This window comes from Lepidochelys olivacea (assembly GCF_965140295.1).
Source record: "Lepidochelys olivacea isolate rLepOli2 genome assembly, chromosome: 8".
NCBI lineage: Eukaryota > Metazoa > Chordata > Testudines > Cheloniidae > Lepidochelys > Lepidochelys olivacea.
The window spans coordinates 48,869,226-48,888,505 of record NC_140418.1 but is presented as its reverse complement, the minus strand read 5'-3'; the positions used below and the strand labels follow the sequence as shown (position 1 = coordinate 48,888,505).

Sequence of the window (19,280 nt, the reverse complement as noted above, 5' to 3'; positions counted from 1 at the left end):
TATATACACAGAGTGAGAGAGTGCAAATGCACTTAAGAGGGAATCAGAGCCTCTGAAAAACCCCAAGGACTGATCTCCTATGAAACATAAGCCACTGGCAACTTGCAAACATGTTAATAAATTCTTCTGTACCCAAGATAAGAAGCAAGTTTCTCAGAAGACTTTAGCCACCATTAGAAGACCTAGGAGATTCTTCTCCTTCCTATGCTCAGACCAAATGATAGCACAGTGATAATGCACTACACAGCCATACTGCAGACCGTCCTGGGTGGCTATGGACCTAAGACACACTGAATATCATGCTCAGGCACTCAGATACCAGGACAATGGTAGAGGTATAACAACCTAAATAAAACAGACCTATGGAAATGGTACAATTGCTGACAGCCAACCCATATTCCGCACAAGGCTGCCCAGTTTCTACCATGGCACCTGAGAAAGAGGTTCAGCAACATGAAGTGCTTGAACGTTGGCATTCCACAGTAAGTAACAATGCGCATGCAAGAGCTCAGCTTCCTGGCTGCAAGATTTTAAGCATAATAAAAATAAATTCTCTTGGCAAAGATTTCCACTCTTCTAGCGATCATCTGCATGGTTCATTTAGTTACTTGAAGAACCAATTCAAAATACCGTGTGTGCATTAGAAAATATCCAAGATGCTCACAACAGCACATGTTGCTAAAAGGGACATAGCAGGCAGCGTAGGTCACAGTTATCCGACTAGCTTCCAATGGTCATAGGAGAAGCTGAGATAAAGTTGGTCAACAAACTACCTCGCCCCTGCAGTCCCACCGCTGGGGAAGGAGGAAGAAACTGGGCTACCAGCATGTCTGTTGAGCCTGCCTTCAAACCCTACAAAGGGTAGCTTGTGCCTAAGGCTGGCCCTGACAGTTGCAAAGCATCAGTCTGGACAGTAGCAGAGCACTGCAGGGAGCAAAATCCTGTAACTCTCCAATTTATTTCATAATGGGAGGTCTCTTAAGACACTGAAAATAACGCTAGCGCTTCTGCCAACTGAGTTGCTATCTCCGTGTGACTTGCTAGTATACATAATTTAACAATTGCATCATTTAAAAATGTCTAAACATCACCTTTGTCCCAATTTGCCAGATAATTATCTGGCTAAAATTAATAGACCATTTGACTGCTTCCTTCCTGAAAACTTATAGCCCTACACAAGATCTTCAATGGGCTACACTACTGTTTTCATGCTGATTGTAATCAGGAGTATTTATCTTACAATATTGATTGTGATCATTTGATTTATATACCAGACAACATGGTTCGTCATCACAGAACAAATGTCTGAAAATAGAATATATGGCAAGAGCTTCGCCTACTGACACAAAGGCATGAGCTGTCCATCCTACAATCGATTCCCCCCCGCTCCCTTTGCACAGATGTCAGAAACAGAACATGGCCCCACAGTATGCCAACATTTTTATGGCTGACTTAGAACAGCGCTTCCTCAGCTCTCATCCCCTAACACCCCTACTCTACTTGCGCTATATTGATGACATCTTCATCATCTGGACCCATGGAAAAGAAGCCCTTGAGGAATTCCACCATGATTTCAACAATTTCCATCCCACCATCAACCTCAGCCTGGTCCAGTCCACACAAGAAATCCACTTCCTGGACACTACAGTGCTAATAAACAATGGTCACATAAACACCACCCTATACCAGAAACCTACTGACCGCTATTCCTACCTACATGCCTCCAGCTTTCACCCTGACCACACCACATGATCCATTGTCTACAGCCAAGTTCTGCGATACAACTGCATTTGCTCCAACCCCTCAGACAGAGACAAACACCTACAAGATCTCTATCAAGCATTCTTACAACTACAATACCCACCTGCGGAAGTGAAGAAACAGATTGATAGAGCCAGAAGAGTTCCCAGAAGTCACCTACTACAGGACAGGCCTAACAAAGAAAATAACAGAACGCCACTAGCCGTCACCTTCAACCCCCAACTAAAACCCCTCCAACGCATTATTAAGGATCTACAACCTATCCTGAAGGATGACCCAACACTCTCACAAATCTTGGGAGACAGGCCAGTCCTTGCCTACAGACAGCCCCCCAACTTGAAGCGAATACTCACCAACAACCACATACCACACAACAGAACCACTAACCCAGGAACCTATCCTTGCAACAAAGCCCGTTGCCAACTGTGCCCACATATCTATTCAGGGGACACCATCACAGGGTCTAATAACATCAGCCACACTATCAGAGGCTCGTTCACCTGCACATCTACCAATGTGATACATGCCATCATGGTGCCAGCAATGCTCCTCTGCCATGTACATTGGTCAAACTGGACAGTCTCTATGTAAAAGAATAAATGGACACAAATCAGATGTCAAGAATTATAACATTCATAAACCAGTCGGAGAACACTTCAATCTCTCTGGTCACGCGATTACAAACATGAAAGTTGCGATATTACAACAGAAAAACTTCAAAACTAGATTCCAGCGAGAGACTGTTGAATTGGAATTCATTTGCAAATTGGATACAATTAACTTAGGCTTAAATAGAGACTGGGAGTGGCTAAGTCATTATGCAAGGTAACCTATTTCCCCTTGTTTTTGCTTATGCTCAAATAAATTGGTTAGTCTCTAAGGTGCCACAAGTACTCCTTTTCTTTTAACAAAAAAATTATGCAGGAACAAACCTTCACAGACTAAAGTTGTTAATAGATTTATTTCACATTATATGCATGAGATTCACAAGGGCAGATTAAACTAAGGGGAATGGAAAACTTGGAGAAATACTTTACTAAGGAATTAATGATGTATTGCAGCAACATACATAAAAATAAACAGAACCAGAAGGTTAGCACAGTAGAGTATATGGACTAATTCAAAGACTGTGTGCAAAGTAACTGACTGGCTTTGCCCAGTTGCCTAGTGCCTAATTGAACCGCAAACATTGCCAGGCAGGAGATTCCATCTTTTGTTTCATTTTGTCAGGTTGACAGAAGTATGTACACGCAATCCCTGTGGAGGAAGGAATGCCTTGCATTACTTATTAGTCTCCATTTTGGCTTATTAAATAGCCAGGTAACTGGGTTCCACACAGGATTCTGATCCATTCTTCAGGTGAAAAGAAGATGGCTGCAAGGATGGTGGCCTCAATAAGATGGGGAAAGAGAGGATGAAAAAATAGGGAATTCTTTAGGGCTCTGATAAGGACATGGATATAGAGGCATAAAAACAATAGCATCTGCCCCTTCCAAGTTTATATGAACTGTTTGAGTAAAGAAAAAAAATACTGTCGTAATCACGGCAGCAGCTTTCTAATGGCCACACTTCAGTTTAGTAATTTATACACTAATATATTTGATGGGAAAGGCTTCCCCCCCCAGCCAAAGCTTTTGTGCGGCACGTAATCTGATGTGGGTAGAGAGAAAGAAGACTATGAAGACTGGGAGCTGGCTGTAGTGGGAACATAAAGAAGAAAGGTCCCAATCATAAGGAGTTCATAACACTTTCAGATTCCAGATGCATGTATCAATGCTTGAATATTTCAATACAAAAATACTGGATTGTAAAAAGTTATTTGGAGGCTTGTAGTCATGCCCTACTCACGTAACAGTGGAAAAAACACAGCTCTAATACCTGAAAACAGCAAGCATTGAAAATAAACAACTGGCTGATTACTGTCCCTCCCCAAGAAAACAGCAGAATTAACGCAGTACAGAGAAAATGTGGAGTGGAATTGCCAGCTGGAAGCTTGGTCCTGAAAAATTCACTCACCTATGGCAAATCAAGTTCTATGGAATTTAGACTCATTTTTTAAAAAACTCAGTTTCTAGCCCTTATGTCTGAGAAGCCTTCCAAATACATTTGAGCATTAATTGATGCAGTGTGTCTTCAGTTAACTATGGAGCAGTCTTCAACGTATGTGAAGACAGTCAAGCTCAAATCTGTCTGCCCCTGCTTATAACTTACTAAGTGGCACCAGACTGAAATGAACACAACTCTGGATAATTTCACACAGGCTCTTCAGAAAACCCTGTGGGTCACAACCAATCTGTCAATTACACACTGCTGCAGTTTGGGAAAGCTATAAGTAGAAGGGAAGGCATAGAAGTTATTCACAAGGGAAGGGGATCCAAAAACTGGTAGTGGGGAAATAGGTAGAGTAGGAGTAACTCCTTTCAAGCCTCCTGGCTGCTGTGAGGGGTAAAGTGGTACAGGTTCTGGAGGAAGAAGGAGAGATATAATGCTCCTTCTCCCACCAAGGGAGTATAACTTCAAGTTCAGAAAAACCTTTGTTCCAGAGGCTGACAAAATATATAGCCCCTACACCACCCAGCAGTGACCAGGAAAAGCATCCTGATAGAAAACACAGCCCTATTACTCCCAAAAGAGAATGTGAGGTGGGGCTATGCTTCTCACCAGAGCTCTGCCCACAGGATTCCTTGGTGGGACTCCCTCCTCTTCTATTATATCTATTTCTGGCAAGTACGACTAGTCCTTCACTGAGCTGATGTCTGGTAAGTCTTTCAAATCTGCTAGAAATAACTGAGAAAGTAAAAAACCTGGCTTTGGTTTAAAACGGTCACCTCTGCAGATACACATGTGAATTACTTTCAAACTGTTGCTGAATGACAGATGTGAAACACAGTTTCTGATTAGGGAAGGGAGTTGAGGGCTCCTCTGAGGCCTCTGCAATTTTCCCCACACCTTCCCCAGTTCTCTCCAATCCCTTTATTAAAACTCTATATTTAGTTTCTGAAGTGTGTGTGTGTGAGTGTGTGTTTTAAAAAGAGAGTGGAATGTCACAAACTATTGTTCAGGAACAGTGTCAGATGCAATCCATACACACTGCCACTTACCAATTAGCTTTCAGCATTCACTGTTTATAAGATGTGCATTATTCACATCAGAACATTAAGTTGAGAAATAACTAGTATATGATACAGAAGTTATCATGCATCTTAGTACTAGTGCTGCAGGTACATCCTCTCCCTCTTACTAAGCTAGTCAATACTTACCAGGAACAAGAGACATTGCAGGTAGAAGGGCAGGATCTGTAAGGAGGTACTAAACAAGAAATGCCCAGAACCCACACCCTGCAGCTTACCTCCTGAAAGTTATGTTGTGTGAACTTGTCGGCTATCCTCAGCAGCTCACGGCAGGAGTGAGTGTCAGCAAAAGCCCGTATACCCAGGCAGTTGGAAGGGTCCAATTGTCTTTTTAGGAACTCACAGCAGGCTTCCTGGATCTCAGCCAGCTGGAGTAGACAAGCAGCTGGCAGTAAGGTCTGGACGTTGCCCTCTTCCACTGTGATCTGGGAAGTGTATGCAAAGTCAATCAGTAGCTCCATGGCCCTTTCATCAATGTCTCGAATCACTACCTCTGTCTGCCGACTTTCTGCCAGTTCCCCAGTGAACATGGCTCGGAAATAAGGACTGCAGGCTGAAAGTATCACCCGGTGGGCATAGATCTTTTTGGCACCCACGACTAGTACCACATCACACAACTCCCGGTGCTTCCGCAGAAGATTGATAACCTCCAAGGTTTGTCGAGGGTGCTTGTCTGAGATGTAGGGCATGCGAGCAGGTTGTGGTACCCCCTCTGGTAGTTTGTTGGGATCTCCAAGGGTGCAACGGCTTGTCACATCCATTCCGGTCTCTCCTGGTCGAGTACTGGTACACCTGCAAAGGAGCAAGCCATGGAACAGGATTATCACTGACTCATCTCTCACCAAATGTCATTGGTGGCTCTGTGTCCATCACTATCTGATCTGAGCTGGACATAGAAATAGCACCACTTCCAGCTTCCTTGGCCACCTAGGGAAACAAGCACTTCTGATCAAATAGCTACAGAAAAAAAATTAGTCTAAATCAAAGCATCCCAGTGAGTTAACAAAAGCCAGTTTGCAATAGGCTCACGTTTTCATCTATTTTATAGACTTTTCTGTACTCATCACTGTAGTATCTGAGCATGTCTTACACATTTAATTGAACCTCATAATAGCCCTGTGAGGTAGGGATGTAATATCCCCATTTTACAGGCAGTGAATTAAGGAATATGAGAGTGACTTGTCCAAAGTCACACAAGAAGTCTGACACAGAGCTGGAACTAAATCCCAGATCTCCAGAGTCCCAGTCAAACTCCTTAATACAAGACCAACCTTCTTCTCTTCTTCAGGCTTCCTCTATGTAGATTTTTATATCATCCATCACTGTGGTATTTGAGCACGTGACATCCCTGTAGACTTTCAAAAAGTAAGATGGTTGGCTACTATCTTGGTTATGTGCCTGCTTCCTGGTGCATCCACTAATTTATTTGTTCTCTGATTTTTGTACCTGGACTCTTCAGACACAATACACACCCTGGTGTTTCAGGTGGGTTCCAAGAGGTTGTTAATTTCTCCAAGAAATGGCATACTAAGGACTGCAATTAGTGTGATTGGATCCTAAACAGTCAAAACATTTTCAACAATACTTAAAAAAAAAATAAAAAAAAAATCAACTCTCTTTCCCCAAAAGGAAGAAAATAAAGTCAAGATGGAAACCTTAGAAATTAGAAGCCATTCAGCAAGATATATAAACAATAACATTTTGTACAGAGATTGGGGGAGGGGCGGGGGGCTGCCGCAGTATTTCACCAACGTCACTGTCATTAGCTAAGGTGTAAAAAGTTTTCAGCCGCTGCTGCAATTATTTAGTTCTTTGTTGTCCTCCACTAGGTTTTTAGGCCACAACTACCTTTCCCATATGCCCTCTTGCCCCTGGACGGGTATCAGCCACAGGGTATCTTAAGAGTTGAGAGCAAGTGCTTTATACTATCACCACCAGCCACACAAGCCCTCCAAAAAAGGGGTAAGAACTGCACTGTACCCCACCCGCACTGGCTATAAATAGGGAGAACACAGTTGCAAAAAAGGGCCAATGTAATTCTGTGGGTATTAATGTGTGTTGTATGTCAGACTTGGGCAGTAATTGTCCTGCTCTACGCGGCAGTGATGAGGTGTCAGCTGGAGTACTATCTCCAGTTCTGGGCACCACACTGTGGGGTACATTTTGCTGCATGCTTGAAGGAAGAATTAAAAATAGATCACATCTTTTTCTCTCATTATGATCTCAAGTGCACCTTCTAACCACAAGGAAATCGTGCTATTCATGACATTTCAAATAATTCAGTTGCATCTTAGACTGTTTTCCCACCAGCATAAAGCAGCTACATGAGAGATTTTACAGCGGCTCAGCTGCATTGGTACAGCTACGCCGCTGTAAGGTCTCTAGTGTAGACACAAGTTACCAACACAGTTGATTTTGAGAGCTGGGAAGAGAACCAGGCGAAAACTATGAGTGTCTGCTAGAAGAGGGTCTCCAAAGCAGGGTGCGCAAGACCATTCCTGGGGGTGCATGGCAGGAGGAGTGCCGCCGGCATGGCGGCAGCAGCACTCCCAGACCTTTGATTCTTCGGCAGCACACCGGCTCTCCCGGCTCCATCTTCGGCGGCAGCTCTTTTTTTTTGGATCCCTAGAGCTGGCCCTGGGGGTGCGCGATCCACAAAGTTTGGAGACCACTGCTCTAGAACAGTGGTTTTCAAACTTTTTTTCTTGTGATCCAGTTGAAGAAAATTGTTCATCCCCAGCTCTGTTGGGTCGCGGGCATCAGGGGTTTGGGATGTGGGAGGGGGCTCAGGGCTGGGACAGAGCGTTGGGGTGTGGGGGTGAGGGCTGCGGCTGGGAAGGAGGGGTTCAGAGTGAGGGAGAGGGCTCTGGGCTGGGGTGCAGGAGGGAGTCAGGGATCTGGGCTGGGGGTGCAGGCTCTGGGGTGCAGGAAGGGGCTCCAGGTTTGCGGGGGTGGGGGGGGTCAGGGCTGGGGAAGGGTATTGGGGCACGGGCTTACCGCCGGCAGCTCCCAGTCAGCAGCGCAGCTAGGGTGCAAAGGCAGGCTTCCCGCCTGTCCTGGCACTGCAGACTGTGCTGCACCCCAGAAGCGGCCAGCAGGTCTGGCTCCTAGGCAGAGGCGCGCAAGTGGCTCCACGTGGCTCTCACCCACAGGCACCCTCCCCCAAACTACCATTTTCTGGATACCGGCCAATGGGAATGTGGAGCCAGTGCTCAGGGTGGGGGCAACGTGGAGCCCCGTGACCCCCCGCCTATGAGACCTGCTGCTGGCTGCTTCCAGGTAGGAACTACTAGTTTTGCTACTAGTTTTACTGGCTGGCTGCCAGGGTCCCTGGGTGCTGAGCAAGGCAACCCAGTGTCTTGCATACAGGGCCGGCTCGACATTTGTTGCCGCCCCAAGCAGCAAAAAACAAAAACAAAACAAAAAAAAACACCCAACCAACCAAACAAAAAAACCTGCCGAATACGCCGCCACCAGAGAGAACAGGAACATCGGAGGGAGCTACCGCTGAATTGCCGCCGACGGCGAGACCTGAGTCAGAAGAGTCGCTGCCGAACTGCCGCCGCAGGAAACAACGGAGTGGGGCTTCTGCCGAATCGCCGCCGGGGCTGCTGCTGGACTGCGGCCCCAAGAACAGCCGGAGTGCCGCCCCATCAGCAGCGCTGCCCCAGGCACCAGTTTGCTTAGCTGGTGCCGAAAGCCAGTCCTGCTTGCATGCCGTGACCCAGTACTGGGTTGTGACCCGAACTTTGAAAACCCACTGCTCTAGACTGAGTAAAGCTCCCTATGAAATCTTAGGCTGTTGAGCTTTTTATCCCGCTCGAGCTATATTTTAAGTCAGTTGAATTTGTGTGGTGAAAAACCTGAGCTCCTTGCCTCCAGTTGGGGAGAATGAAATCTCCTCCCTTCCACTAGACCAGAGGTGGGCAAACTCTAGCCCGCCCTTGAGTTCCCGGCCGGGGAGGCTAGCTCCCGGCCCCGCCCCTGCAGTCTCCCCTCCCCCGCAGGTATGCCGCCACATGGGCAGCGCGGCTTGCGCCCGCCCACCTCCCAGGCTTTCCAATAAGCCAGCCTTGCCGCTCTGAGTGGCATGGTAAGGGGGTGGGGGTTAGATAAGGGATGGGAGGTCCCGGGGGATGGGGAGCGGTTTCATAGGCGTGGGAGTCCCAGGAGGCAGTCAGGGGACAGGGAGTGGTTGGATGGGGTGGAGGGGGAACAGGGGGGTTGGACAGGCTTGGGAGCCCCAGGGGGCCTGGTGTGGGGGTGTGTATGTGGATGGGGGCAGGGCAGTCAGGAGACAGGGCGGCTGGTTAGGGGTGGGGGTCCCAGGAGGGGTGGTGGTCAGGGGACAAGGAGCTGGGGGGGTTGTATGGGTCAGGGGTTCTGAGGGGGGCAGTCAGGAGGCAGGTAGGGGCAGGGGGCCAGGCTCTTTGGGGAGGCACAGCCTTCTCTACCCGGCCCTCCATACAGTTTTGGAACCCCGATGTGGCCCTCGGGCCAAAAAGTTTGCCCACCCCTGCACTAGACTGAAGTCAGTTTGAAACTGAATAGCTGAAAATGTGGCTTGTTAATAAGAATTCCATTCTATGCAGGTTCTTACACCATGCCCATGATTATGGTATTCTAGTACCTCCAAGGTATCTGGTATATTTCCTAAAGGAAAGAGTGTTACTAAGGGTATGTCTACACTGGAAAATTCAAAGTGCTGCCACGGGAACACTCCCACAGCAGCGCTTTGAAGTGCGAGTGTGGTCGCACGCGAGCGCTGGGAGAGAGCTCTCCTAGCGCTCCTGGTAATCCACCTCCACGAGCGCAGCTCCCAGCACTTGGAGCCTGTCTACACTAGCACTTTAAAGCACTCAGACTTGCTGCACTCCCCTGAGCCAGCAAGTTAGAGCGCTATAAAATGTAAGTGTAGACATACCCTTAATAATTAAAGCAAACTGAACAGATGCAAGGAAATTCAAAGTCAACACTCCCAATTCATCCATAACTTATCTCTGGATAGTGCTGGAGATAAGTGGACTTGGGAATTTTCACATTGGATCAGACCAGATGCTTGATGTTATGTACTGTGGGCTGCTGCTACTTAGAGGCACAGAAGAGTGAATTAAAAAGACCCAGCTGATGGCATCTGTCTGAACAGGATAATAATTTAACTGTATTATGTGTGCATTATGCATAAATATGTGCAGGGAATGAAATGATAACTCAGTGGCTTAGAGGTGTGAAAGACAGAAGGCAGCACTTGATTCTCACATACTAGGCTGGCTGCCTTCCCCCACACAAAGGGCTGAGAGATGCTCCTGAATACTCAGGGTTGATTAAAAGACAGAGTGGGAGACTGAAGAGGAAATGTGTATGCAAGGATCAAAGATTCACACTCAGCTATGCAGATATTCAGAGATTAGCTTCCATCAGTGTGCAAGCTGGGGAAATCAGCAAATACAATGGGATTAAGGAAGCGCTGACAAGATCACTTTGTAGCATACAATGCTGAAAAGTACAAATAGGAACACAGCCAGCCTGCAAGTCAGCTAAATAAATGGGCTGTTTTATCTCCTCACTGTATTTGGCTACGCTGGCTCCCAGAGCTTTATTCATTGTCACAAGCATTTATTAGGCTAATGTCTACACTTGCAGAGTTTTTGCACTGTCAGTTTCACCTGCGATAGGGAACTGGTGAAAGCGCTGGTTTGTGTACTCACTTGCTTCCACAGGCATCAGATAGTGTTTAGATTTGCAGCATTTCCATCACTGATGAGAGGGCAGCTATCCCACAGTGCAGCTCTCTCCATTTTGAGGATAGGTCTTGTGGGAATGGAGGGGGGGGGGGGCAGGGTGAGCTCAGGGTCCAAGGTGGGGATCCTTTGCTCTGTAGAGCAGCTATGGTCATTTGGCCAGATCAGCACTTGCAAACAAAACAGGAAAGGGAGTTTCAAAGTTCCCGGGGCTTTACAGGAGGAGGGGTGGACATCTGTTTACCTAGCAGCAGAGCAGCAGAGCTGCTGGCCAGAGTGGTCACCGTAGGCACCATGGGATATCCTCTAGAGGCTAAAAGCTGTTTACACAGGAAGAAGTGTCTCCACTTGCACTTCACCGCAAAAGGATTAGCGGTAAGAACTATACACCTCTCATGGAGGTGGTTTTCTGTTTGCAGTGAAACTTCAGAGTTTCACCGCAAGAAATCATTGGCATGTGTAGACACTCCCGTGGGTTTTGTGGAAAAAAGGGACTTTTTGCGCTTTAAATGGCAAGTGTAGACATGCCCTTAGGCATCCATCCCTGCAGGATACAAGTAAAGCCTACAAGGTTCCAAACATCTATGGCTCTGTTTCTGAGTGAAATTTACACTGACACTTCAGTAATAATTTACTTTTAAGCACCTTTTGACTCTCAGCCTCCTCCCCCCACCCACTCACTCACACACACCCTAGGGTGGAAAGCAGCCAGCTGCTTAACAGCACTCTGCAACATTCATTAGGAAAAGAAGCGAAGATCATAGTATCCAATTAAAGCTGCAAGGGGACTGCATTTCAGTTTGAAGAATATAAATATCAGAGTTGGAATTTGGTGTGTACACCAGGCTACCAATTCCTAGATCTGTCATGGGATTTTCAGAACACAAGGAATTTGATTTTATGTCTCAGCCAGAATAAGTTACCTCCAACAGCACAGCGCCCACGCACAACATGCTGGGACATTAGTTCAGTATCGACCGTGAATACCATCTATTAAATCTTCAACACTATGCACTGGATCAACTAGATGTTCAGTGGAGGCTTCTGGGAGCAGAGTACTAACTCTAGTCATCAACAGTGGAAACAAAACAGTGTCCCTGCCCTTCACAAATGTTGGGGTTTAAAGGCTGTCACAGAGTCCCCAGATGAGGCTCTGGAACTGCGCCCTATGAAGCCAGTCAGGACTCAGGTGAAGTCTCCTCTCTGTGAGCAGAGTGTCTTCAGGGCAAAAAGCTCACAGAGCTTCCACCTTCCTGGGTCTGACCTCAGAGCATTCAGCATCCTCTGCCCCTCCATGCACTTCCCACAGCGAGCCAGCCCAGGCGGGGTCCTGGGGAAGCCAGAGGGTCCTGCCCTCCAACTTCGCAGTCAGACATGACTCTTAGCCAGCTAGTAAAACAGGTTTATTAGATGACAGGAACATGGTCTAAAACAGAGCTTGTAGGTACAGAGAACAGGACCCCTCATCCGGGTCCATTTTGGGGGGCAGTGACCCAGACAACCATGTCTGCACTTCATTCTACGTCCCCAGCCAGCCCAAACCGACTCATCCTCCAGCCTCTCCTCCTCTGGGCTTTGTCCCTTTCCCAGGCCAGGAGGTCACCTGATTCCTTTGTTCTCCAACCCTTTAGCTATCACCTTGCAGGGGGGAAAAGGCCCAGGCCATCAGTTGCCAGGAAACAGAGTGTCAGCCATTTACATACACTGGCCCTTTGTTCTGCAACAATTACACTCCCTTATTCCACCACCTAGAGACTTAAGAAATGCATAGGGGAAACTGAGGCACCCCTACAGCGTTCAGAGAAAACATTAAGAACAGTCCCACTTCGTCACAGTGGGACATTGTCAGTTTACAGTTATGTGTTGTGAACAAGCACTTTTCAAAAACCTGATACTAATACCCTAGATTATTAAAAATTAAATAATTGTAATAATCCAGTTTATCTGTCATGATTTACACCGCTTACTATGACAATTCTCTTATCTTAGTTAATTAAAATCAATTAAGTCAGTTTCACTACTATGAGATTATCTATAAGCAGAAAGAAAAAAGCCAATGAGGCTCTGCAGCCTGAGTCTTTTAATAAGGTTTCTATGTCTTCTGCAGCTAATTTTACTCAGATGAGATCCCAGTCCATGCAGCTGGCTGACTTCCCCAGTGAGAAGCAACAGCCTTCCTCAAACTACAATTTAATCTTTAATTAACTTCATCTCATTCCTCCAGTGTAATCACTGCAGTGAAAACCCATACCTGAGATTCTTTCTTTGCTCAAGGATGACAGTTTTAACCAGTTCCCTCTAAAGCAGAGGCGGGGAAGCCTTTTGGCCTGAGGGCAGCATCGGGTTTCTGAAATTGTATGGAGGGTTAGGGGAGGCTGTGCCTCCCTAAATAGCCAGGCATGGGCCAGCCCCCCCCATAGCCGACTCCCCCTGCTTCTCGCCCCCTGACGGCCCCCCCAGGAGTCCTGCCCCATCCAACCCCCCCTGTTCCCTGACAGCCCCCCGGGGACCCCACCCATCCACCCCCCCAGCTCTCGGTCCCCTGACTGCCGCCAGAACCCCAGCCCCTAACTGCCCCATCCAACCCCTCCTCTCCTTCTTGACTGCCACCCCTGCCCCCATTCAACCCCCCTGTTCCCCGCCCTCTGACCGCCCTGACCCCTATCCACACTCCCGGCCCCTGACCACCCCCCAAACTCCCCTGCCCTCTATCCAACCTGCCCCCTTACCACGCTGCCTGGAGCACTGGTGGCTGGCGGCGCGGCTGCACCAGGACAGGCAGCCGCACAGCACAGAGCACTGGGTCAGGCTGGGCTCTGCAGCCATGCAGCCCAGAGCATTGCACCAGTGGCGCAGTGAGGTGAGGCTGCGGGGGAGGGGGAATAGCAAGGGAGGGGCTGGGGGCTAGCCTCCTGGGCCAGGAGCTCAGGGCCGGGCAGGACGGTCCCGTGGGCCACAGTTGGCCCACCTCTGCTCTAAAGGCTGGATACTTTCTATACAGGCCTACCAAAATCATCTATTGAAGTAATGACACAGCCCAACGCCACTTTGCTTGTGAGCTCTTACAAGACCATCACACAAGGTGCTACTATGTCTGCAGGACATTGATTAAGTATAAAAGTAAATGCTTCCCCAATAGATTGATTTCATAGCAAGATTTATTTGAAATACATTTTGGAAGCAAATAAGCAATAGGATAACAAACAAAACAGGAACCTAATGGCCCACACAGAGCTCCCTGAGATATGCAAAAGATCAGGAGGCCCCTGTCCCCAAAAGATCCATGCCAGTGTCAGCTTCTGGTTGGACTACAGCAATACAATATACTTGGACATGAAGCTGTCAGGTCTTAGGAAACTCCAGTTAGTACACAGCACAACACCTCAACAACACAAGTTAGCATTAGCACATAACTGTCATCTGTTCTCTCTACTAGCTTCCTATAGAACACTGAGTCAAACTCAAGATCTCTGTCCTTCTCTTCAAGGTGCAAGAGGTCTGGACCCAGTATATCTAAAAAAATTTGCCTAATGTTCCAGGATTAGGACCGTGATAGACAATTCTGCTGCTCAGGCACAATGGAACTGTCCATTGCCAGGGTAAACTTGTCTGTGTAGGAGACGGAGCTAAGGCTGAGAAATGAACTTCCACAGAATCTAAAAACAACTTCAAACCTCAACACTTCCCATTCCTTGTCACACAGCACAGCAGCCAAAATAAATGCAGAATCAATTAAAAAACCTCACATATTTTTTCCCCTTGCACAAAAAAAAAAAGGGAGGGGGGAAGAGAACCACACATAGCAAATGCTTATCACACTGCTTTATACACTTAGGGAAAGCATTCAGGTATTACAGTGTTGAGGGCAGTACAAGAACCTGAATAGAATAGATGTGTCCTTATGGTTGCTAAAAACTGTTTAAACAGCCCCCACTGCAGAAGATAGAAATATCTGGTAGATTATTCAGTCCATCCTCTGAGGAAAAAAAAACACCTCACAGCAGACAGCCAACTGTGTCCCTTCATAGCCTAAATCAGTCTCCTTGTCTCAGCAAAATGATACATGGCTACAATGACACTTGTGTCACGTCCCAGGATGCATTTATTAGCTTAACTGAACCAGTAGCCTAGATAATCTTTTTCTGCTTATTGAGGGGTTCATTTAACTCAATAAGGGTTTGTAGAATGACATTACTGAGCTATTACACAATGCAATTCCTACCACCCTGTTACACAACCAAGTTTAGGTTAGTACTTGTTTCTGCAAACGCAGTAATTAATATCCCTTTTTTAATTAATATCCCTTTTTTATTAATATTTGTATTAATAATACAAAGTGGCTTATGCTAAAATCCCACCTCTTTTCCTACTGTAATGTTTATGTGATTATCAGCATGCATCTAATAAGTTTTCCCCACTTCCAACAGATATTTTGACCTAATGGACTCAACCAGCATATCAGGCTAGGTGACATTCATGAGTGTTGGTTGTCCAATACCTTTGAAAAGTGATTCTCAACCACGCAAAACACAGATAGGCTTTTTGTAGGCAGTCTGTTTAAAGATACAGAAACATATCTGCTATAAAGCATAACTATGGCACACTCAGTATTAAAATAATCAAAATGGGCAGATATAATTCATGTCAAACAGGCTGGTCAATGTCTCTTTTTAACAAACACAATTCTTCTTTCCTTTGCAGGACAGAGTATGTTTCTGACATAGCTGATGTCAGCATTACACAAGAAGAGATTGCAGATGTGTCCACAGCCCATTACAGTAGATGCAATTAGTATCCACAAATAAGAGACAAATCCCCTCAGCCTGTAGAGAACTGGAGTCTACAGTAAAGGTCACACTAATGCACATCAGGAGCACGATTAGGTTTAAGAAATACTGCTAGATGGTTCATGAGGAAATATTGGTATAATCACACCATAAAATACATGGTCCAAAGTACATTTTTTCAGCAACATAGTGAACTATTCTAAAATGGATGATTATGGCAACACATCTTCTATACTTTCCTTTCTCAAACAGCATATTCATGTTAACAGATGTTTAGTTTTGCCAATTAAAATAAATATTCTTAGTTCTAGAATACACACCTCAAATAAACATGTTATGGGCTAGCTACTTACAAAATCAACTCAATACCAATTGTCAGATTTTGATCAGAGAAGAATCATTTCTTGTTCTGCACCTTACCTGCGCATTGGCTTTCCGTCCATGCACCGTGAAGAGAAGCCTGCACCATACACTTCAAGACCTGACCTAAGGAAAAAGAAAGAATGACAAAAGTGAAAGTATGTCCTATTTTAGCTCTTCACCATGATACAAAGAATAACTAACCATACCCAAATAGTATGACTTCAAGCCCTTATCCAGCTTCAAAATTTACAATCTTGCTAAGAAATGGTTGGGTTGCAGAGAATAAGACAGAAGAAAAGTTAAGCACCTTACAAATAATGAGTTTAATACATTTAGCACAGTGATGGTGTAGGCAAATGTGATACCCATCATGCATTCAGTAAACTGCATACTACACTGGACACCCTAAACAATTTTATCAAGGAAGGAAAGGTTATCTAGGACACCAGGGGGTGGGGAATGGGATATCTCTCTCTACACTTCCAAAAAAGTGCCAGGAGATATTTATACTTCACACACTTATGAGAAAAAGATGGCACTCATTAAACAGTACAGCACTGACGTATATGATCAGGTTTAGGTCTGGACAACTGTATGTCCCAGAGGTAAGAGGAATGCTAACAAAGCCATATATCCACAGAATAAATAGATGAAGTTGCATAATACTGTAACTCACTTTCACTTCTATTAAATGTATATTTACTTTTTCATAGAAGCAATAGTTACATACTTTGTACTCGTCAGACTTCCAATTCTAATGCTGAATACAGCCTCTTTTTACAGGAACATTTGTCAACTAGATTATTTTTAAAAATGACTAATATAATGAAACTCCGGTTTCTGATACAGCATCCTTTAAACGACATGTGAAGCTTCTTTATATTACTCTCTCCCCCCCACCCCTGTTCCCCTTTTAATAATCATTAAGGTCTTTTCAGCAAGCAAGAAGCTGACTGATAGGGGAGACCATAACACTGACTAAGAAAAAGCACAGTCAAATATGCAAATGAAAAAAAAATCTATTAAAATGCTCTCTAACTTTTCAATCTTAGTAGGTAAAAAATCTATAGTAGGTACAAAAAAGAAGTGCAATGTTCATGTTTCTTTTAAAATAGGAACATCAAGCCAATATATAAACTAAACTTTACGGAAACAGTATTTTCTGTACTGTGGTGTTTCATAATAGCCTTTAACATTTGAACTCAAGAAGCGAGAGCAGTATAACAATACTTTCTAATTCTATATCACCTAAGAATCAAACAAAAACAATTTAAGATGCACAACACTGCCAGGAGACTGGAAAGCAGTAAATTATACCACCTACAAGAGCAGATATCCTCAGCATATGAAAAAAGCTTCAAAAGGATGGTCTTGTGGTTAAGGCACCAGACAGGAACTCAGGAGATCTGGACTCAATTCTCTGCTCTGTCACAGATTTCCTTTATGACCAATCTCTGTGCTTCAGCTTTTTATTGTACAATGGGCATAATAATAATAATTCCCTAACTCCTGTATATATTAAAGGTTTAGCTTTACATATTGTTTTTGCAGCCTAATTTATAAAAATCTTATATGGTAAGATCAAGAAACAATCATATGTATAGTCCATCAACATGATATATTATGAACGCATAGGGAAAATTTAATATTTTGCCCTAGTGAGGTTGTTGATTAATCAAGATGATGTTTAGATTTGCTATTTTTAGTTTTGCAGGCTTCTCAAATTATCAGTACCTATTTATTATTTGCTAATAAATGTGACTAATAAATCATTTGGAACCTATTCCTGAGGGGTGTAGAGAGCACATAACTCCGATGCCACGCATGAAACACTTTTCACATGCAGGAAGGGACTTCAGGGAATTATAAAGATCATTCCACTACAAGGTTAACAGTATCGGATGTCACGAATCACCTGTATACATTTAGATAAACAGGCATGTCCATACCTAACCCGTTTACAGCAATGTGAATAGAAGATGTTCACAGCATGCTGCAGGCATTTTGTAAAGGGACTAAGGCTAGGTTCTTCACAGTCCTTTTGTGTTTGTGTCAGAATTAATCTCCTCAAAATATATAAAAAAAGAAATTTCTGTACAATTTTGCTACAATGTCCCTGATTTAATGTCCTCACTGGGATAGTAACACGAGGTAATACTTTGTCCCGTTTGTTGTTTCATTCAATTAATAGTGTTCTTTACTCTCCCATAATGGCCCCAGCTCCAGGATATACACAGATATAGCTATATAGCAGAAATATGTTGCTGTTTTCGTGGATAAGCATAGCTGGTTTTCTATCACCTCCTGATATGACGCCTTCCTTTTGCATCATGTCATGCATAAGACGCGACATGAAACGAAAAGAAGTCGACAAGAGAACTAGGAAATAATGTTGCTGAAATATAGAAAAGCAACTTAAACAACATTATTCCCTGTATCCCCCGACCTCCAAAAAAATACTGGATCAGGCCCCTAGGTGCATCATCGCTCCTCATACCATATCAATAAGAAGGTTTAAATCTCTATGCCTCTGTTTCCCCATCTGTAACACTGGGGGAGGGGAGGGAATGTCAAAGGCACAAACAGCAGTTAAGAACTTAAATGTATTGACTTCCAATATGAATGGGCCCCCAACTGCCATCTGTGCCTCTGAGACTCTCCCCAAAATAAGGTATTCATCTCACCGTGATGCTGGATAATTTGTTCACATTTGCAAGGCAGTATGGTGTGCCCAGGATGGGAGGGGCACTCCGACACCATCAGTACCCTAGAGACACATACAAGGCTCCAGCGTGACCCACTGTCTATTCCCAACCAGTCGGGGGGTGGGGGTGGGGCAAACGGATGCATTGGGAATTTTAAGGTATTACAGTGGAAAATGGAAAGCCCCTCCCCCCCAACCCCGATCCTGCTCCCCAGCTCCTCTCAGAGGCCCGACCCTGCACCCCAGGTCCCCTGCTCCTCCCCCCATCTCCTTCCCCCTGCTCCGAGCCTGTACCCAGCTCCTCCCCCCGCCAGCCTGCACCGCGCTCCGCCCCTGCTCCTCCTTCCCCCAGCCCCGACCCTGCACCCCAGGTCCCCTGCTCCTCCCCCAGCCCCGCACCCCTGGAACCTCTCCCCCATCATCGCCCTACTCTCCCCGCTACTACTCCCCCCAGCCCCGACCCTGCACCTCCCCCATCATCCCCCTGCACCTCGCCCCCCCAAGTCCCAGCCCCCCGGCCCGGGCCCCCGGCTCCCCGCCATCCCTTGAGGAGGCCTGACCCCTCGCTCGAACAGGGGAGGGGAGTCTGCCCCTGAAGGAGCCGCCGCCGCCGCCTGGGAGAGTGTAGCCGGCGGAAGAGGGACCCGGACCCCCGCCCCGTCACTCACGGGCGCGGGGTCTGGGTCTGGGTCTGGGCCTGCCGGCGCTGGGGCTGCGGCTGGTGCTGCGGGTCCCGGAACAGCGAGTAACCAGCCCCTTCAGCCCGTCGGCTCAGCCAAGAGGACTCGGTCCG

At 46.0% G+C, this 19,280-nt stretch overlaps 1 protein-coding gene across 1 annotated transcript in view; it reads right to left on the bottom strand.

The window, feature by feature from the left end:
• Nucleotides 1–19,269, bottom strand: part of KLHL20 (kelch like family member 20) — a 36,873-nt gene extending 17,604 nt beyond the window's left edge. The window contains exons 1-3 of the mRNA XM_084636261.1: nt 19,156–19,269; nt 15,841–15,906; nt 5,111–5,684 (exon numbers count right to left, since the gene is read on the bottom strand). Of these exons, the coding sequence (XP_084492387.1) occupies nt 5,111–5,684; nt 15,841–15,863 (597 nt within the window). The 5' untranslated portion in view covers nt 15,864–15,906; nt 19,156–19,269. The remainder of the gene's footprint in view (nt 1–5,110; nt 5,685–15,840; nt 15,907–19,155) is intronic.
• Nucleotides 19,270–19,280: the final 11 nt, after the last annotated feature.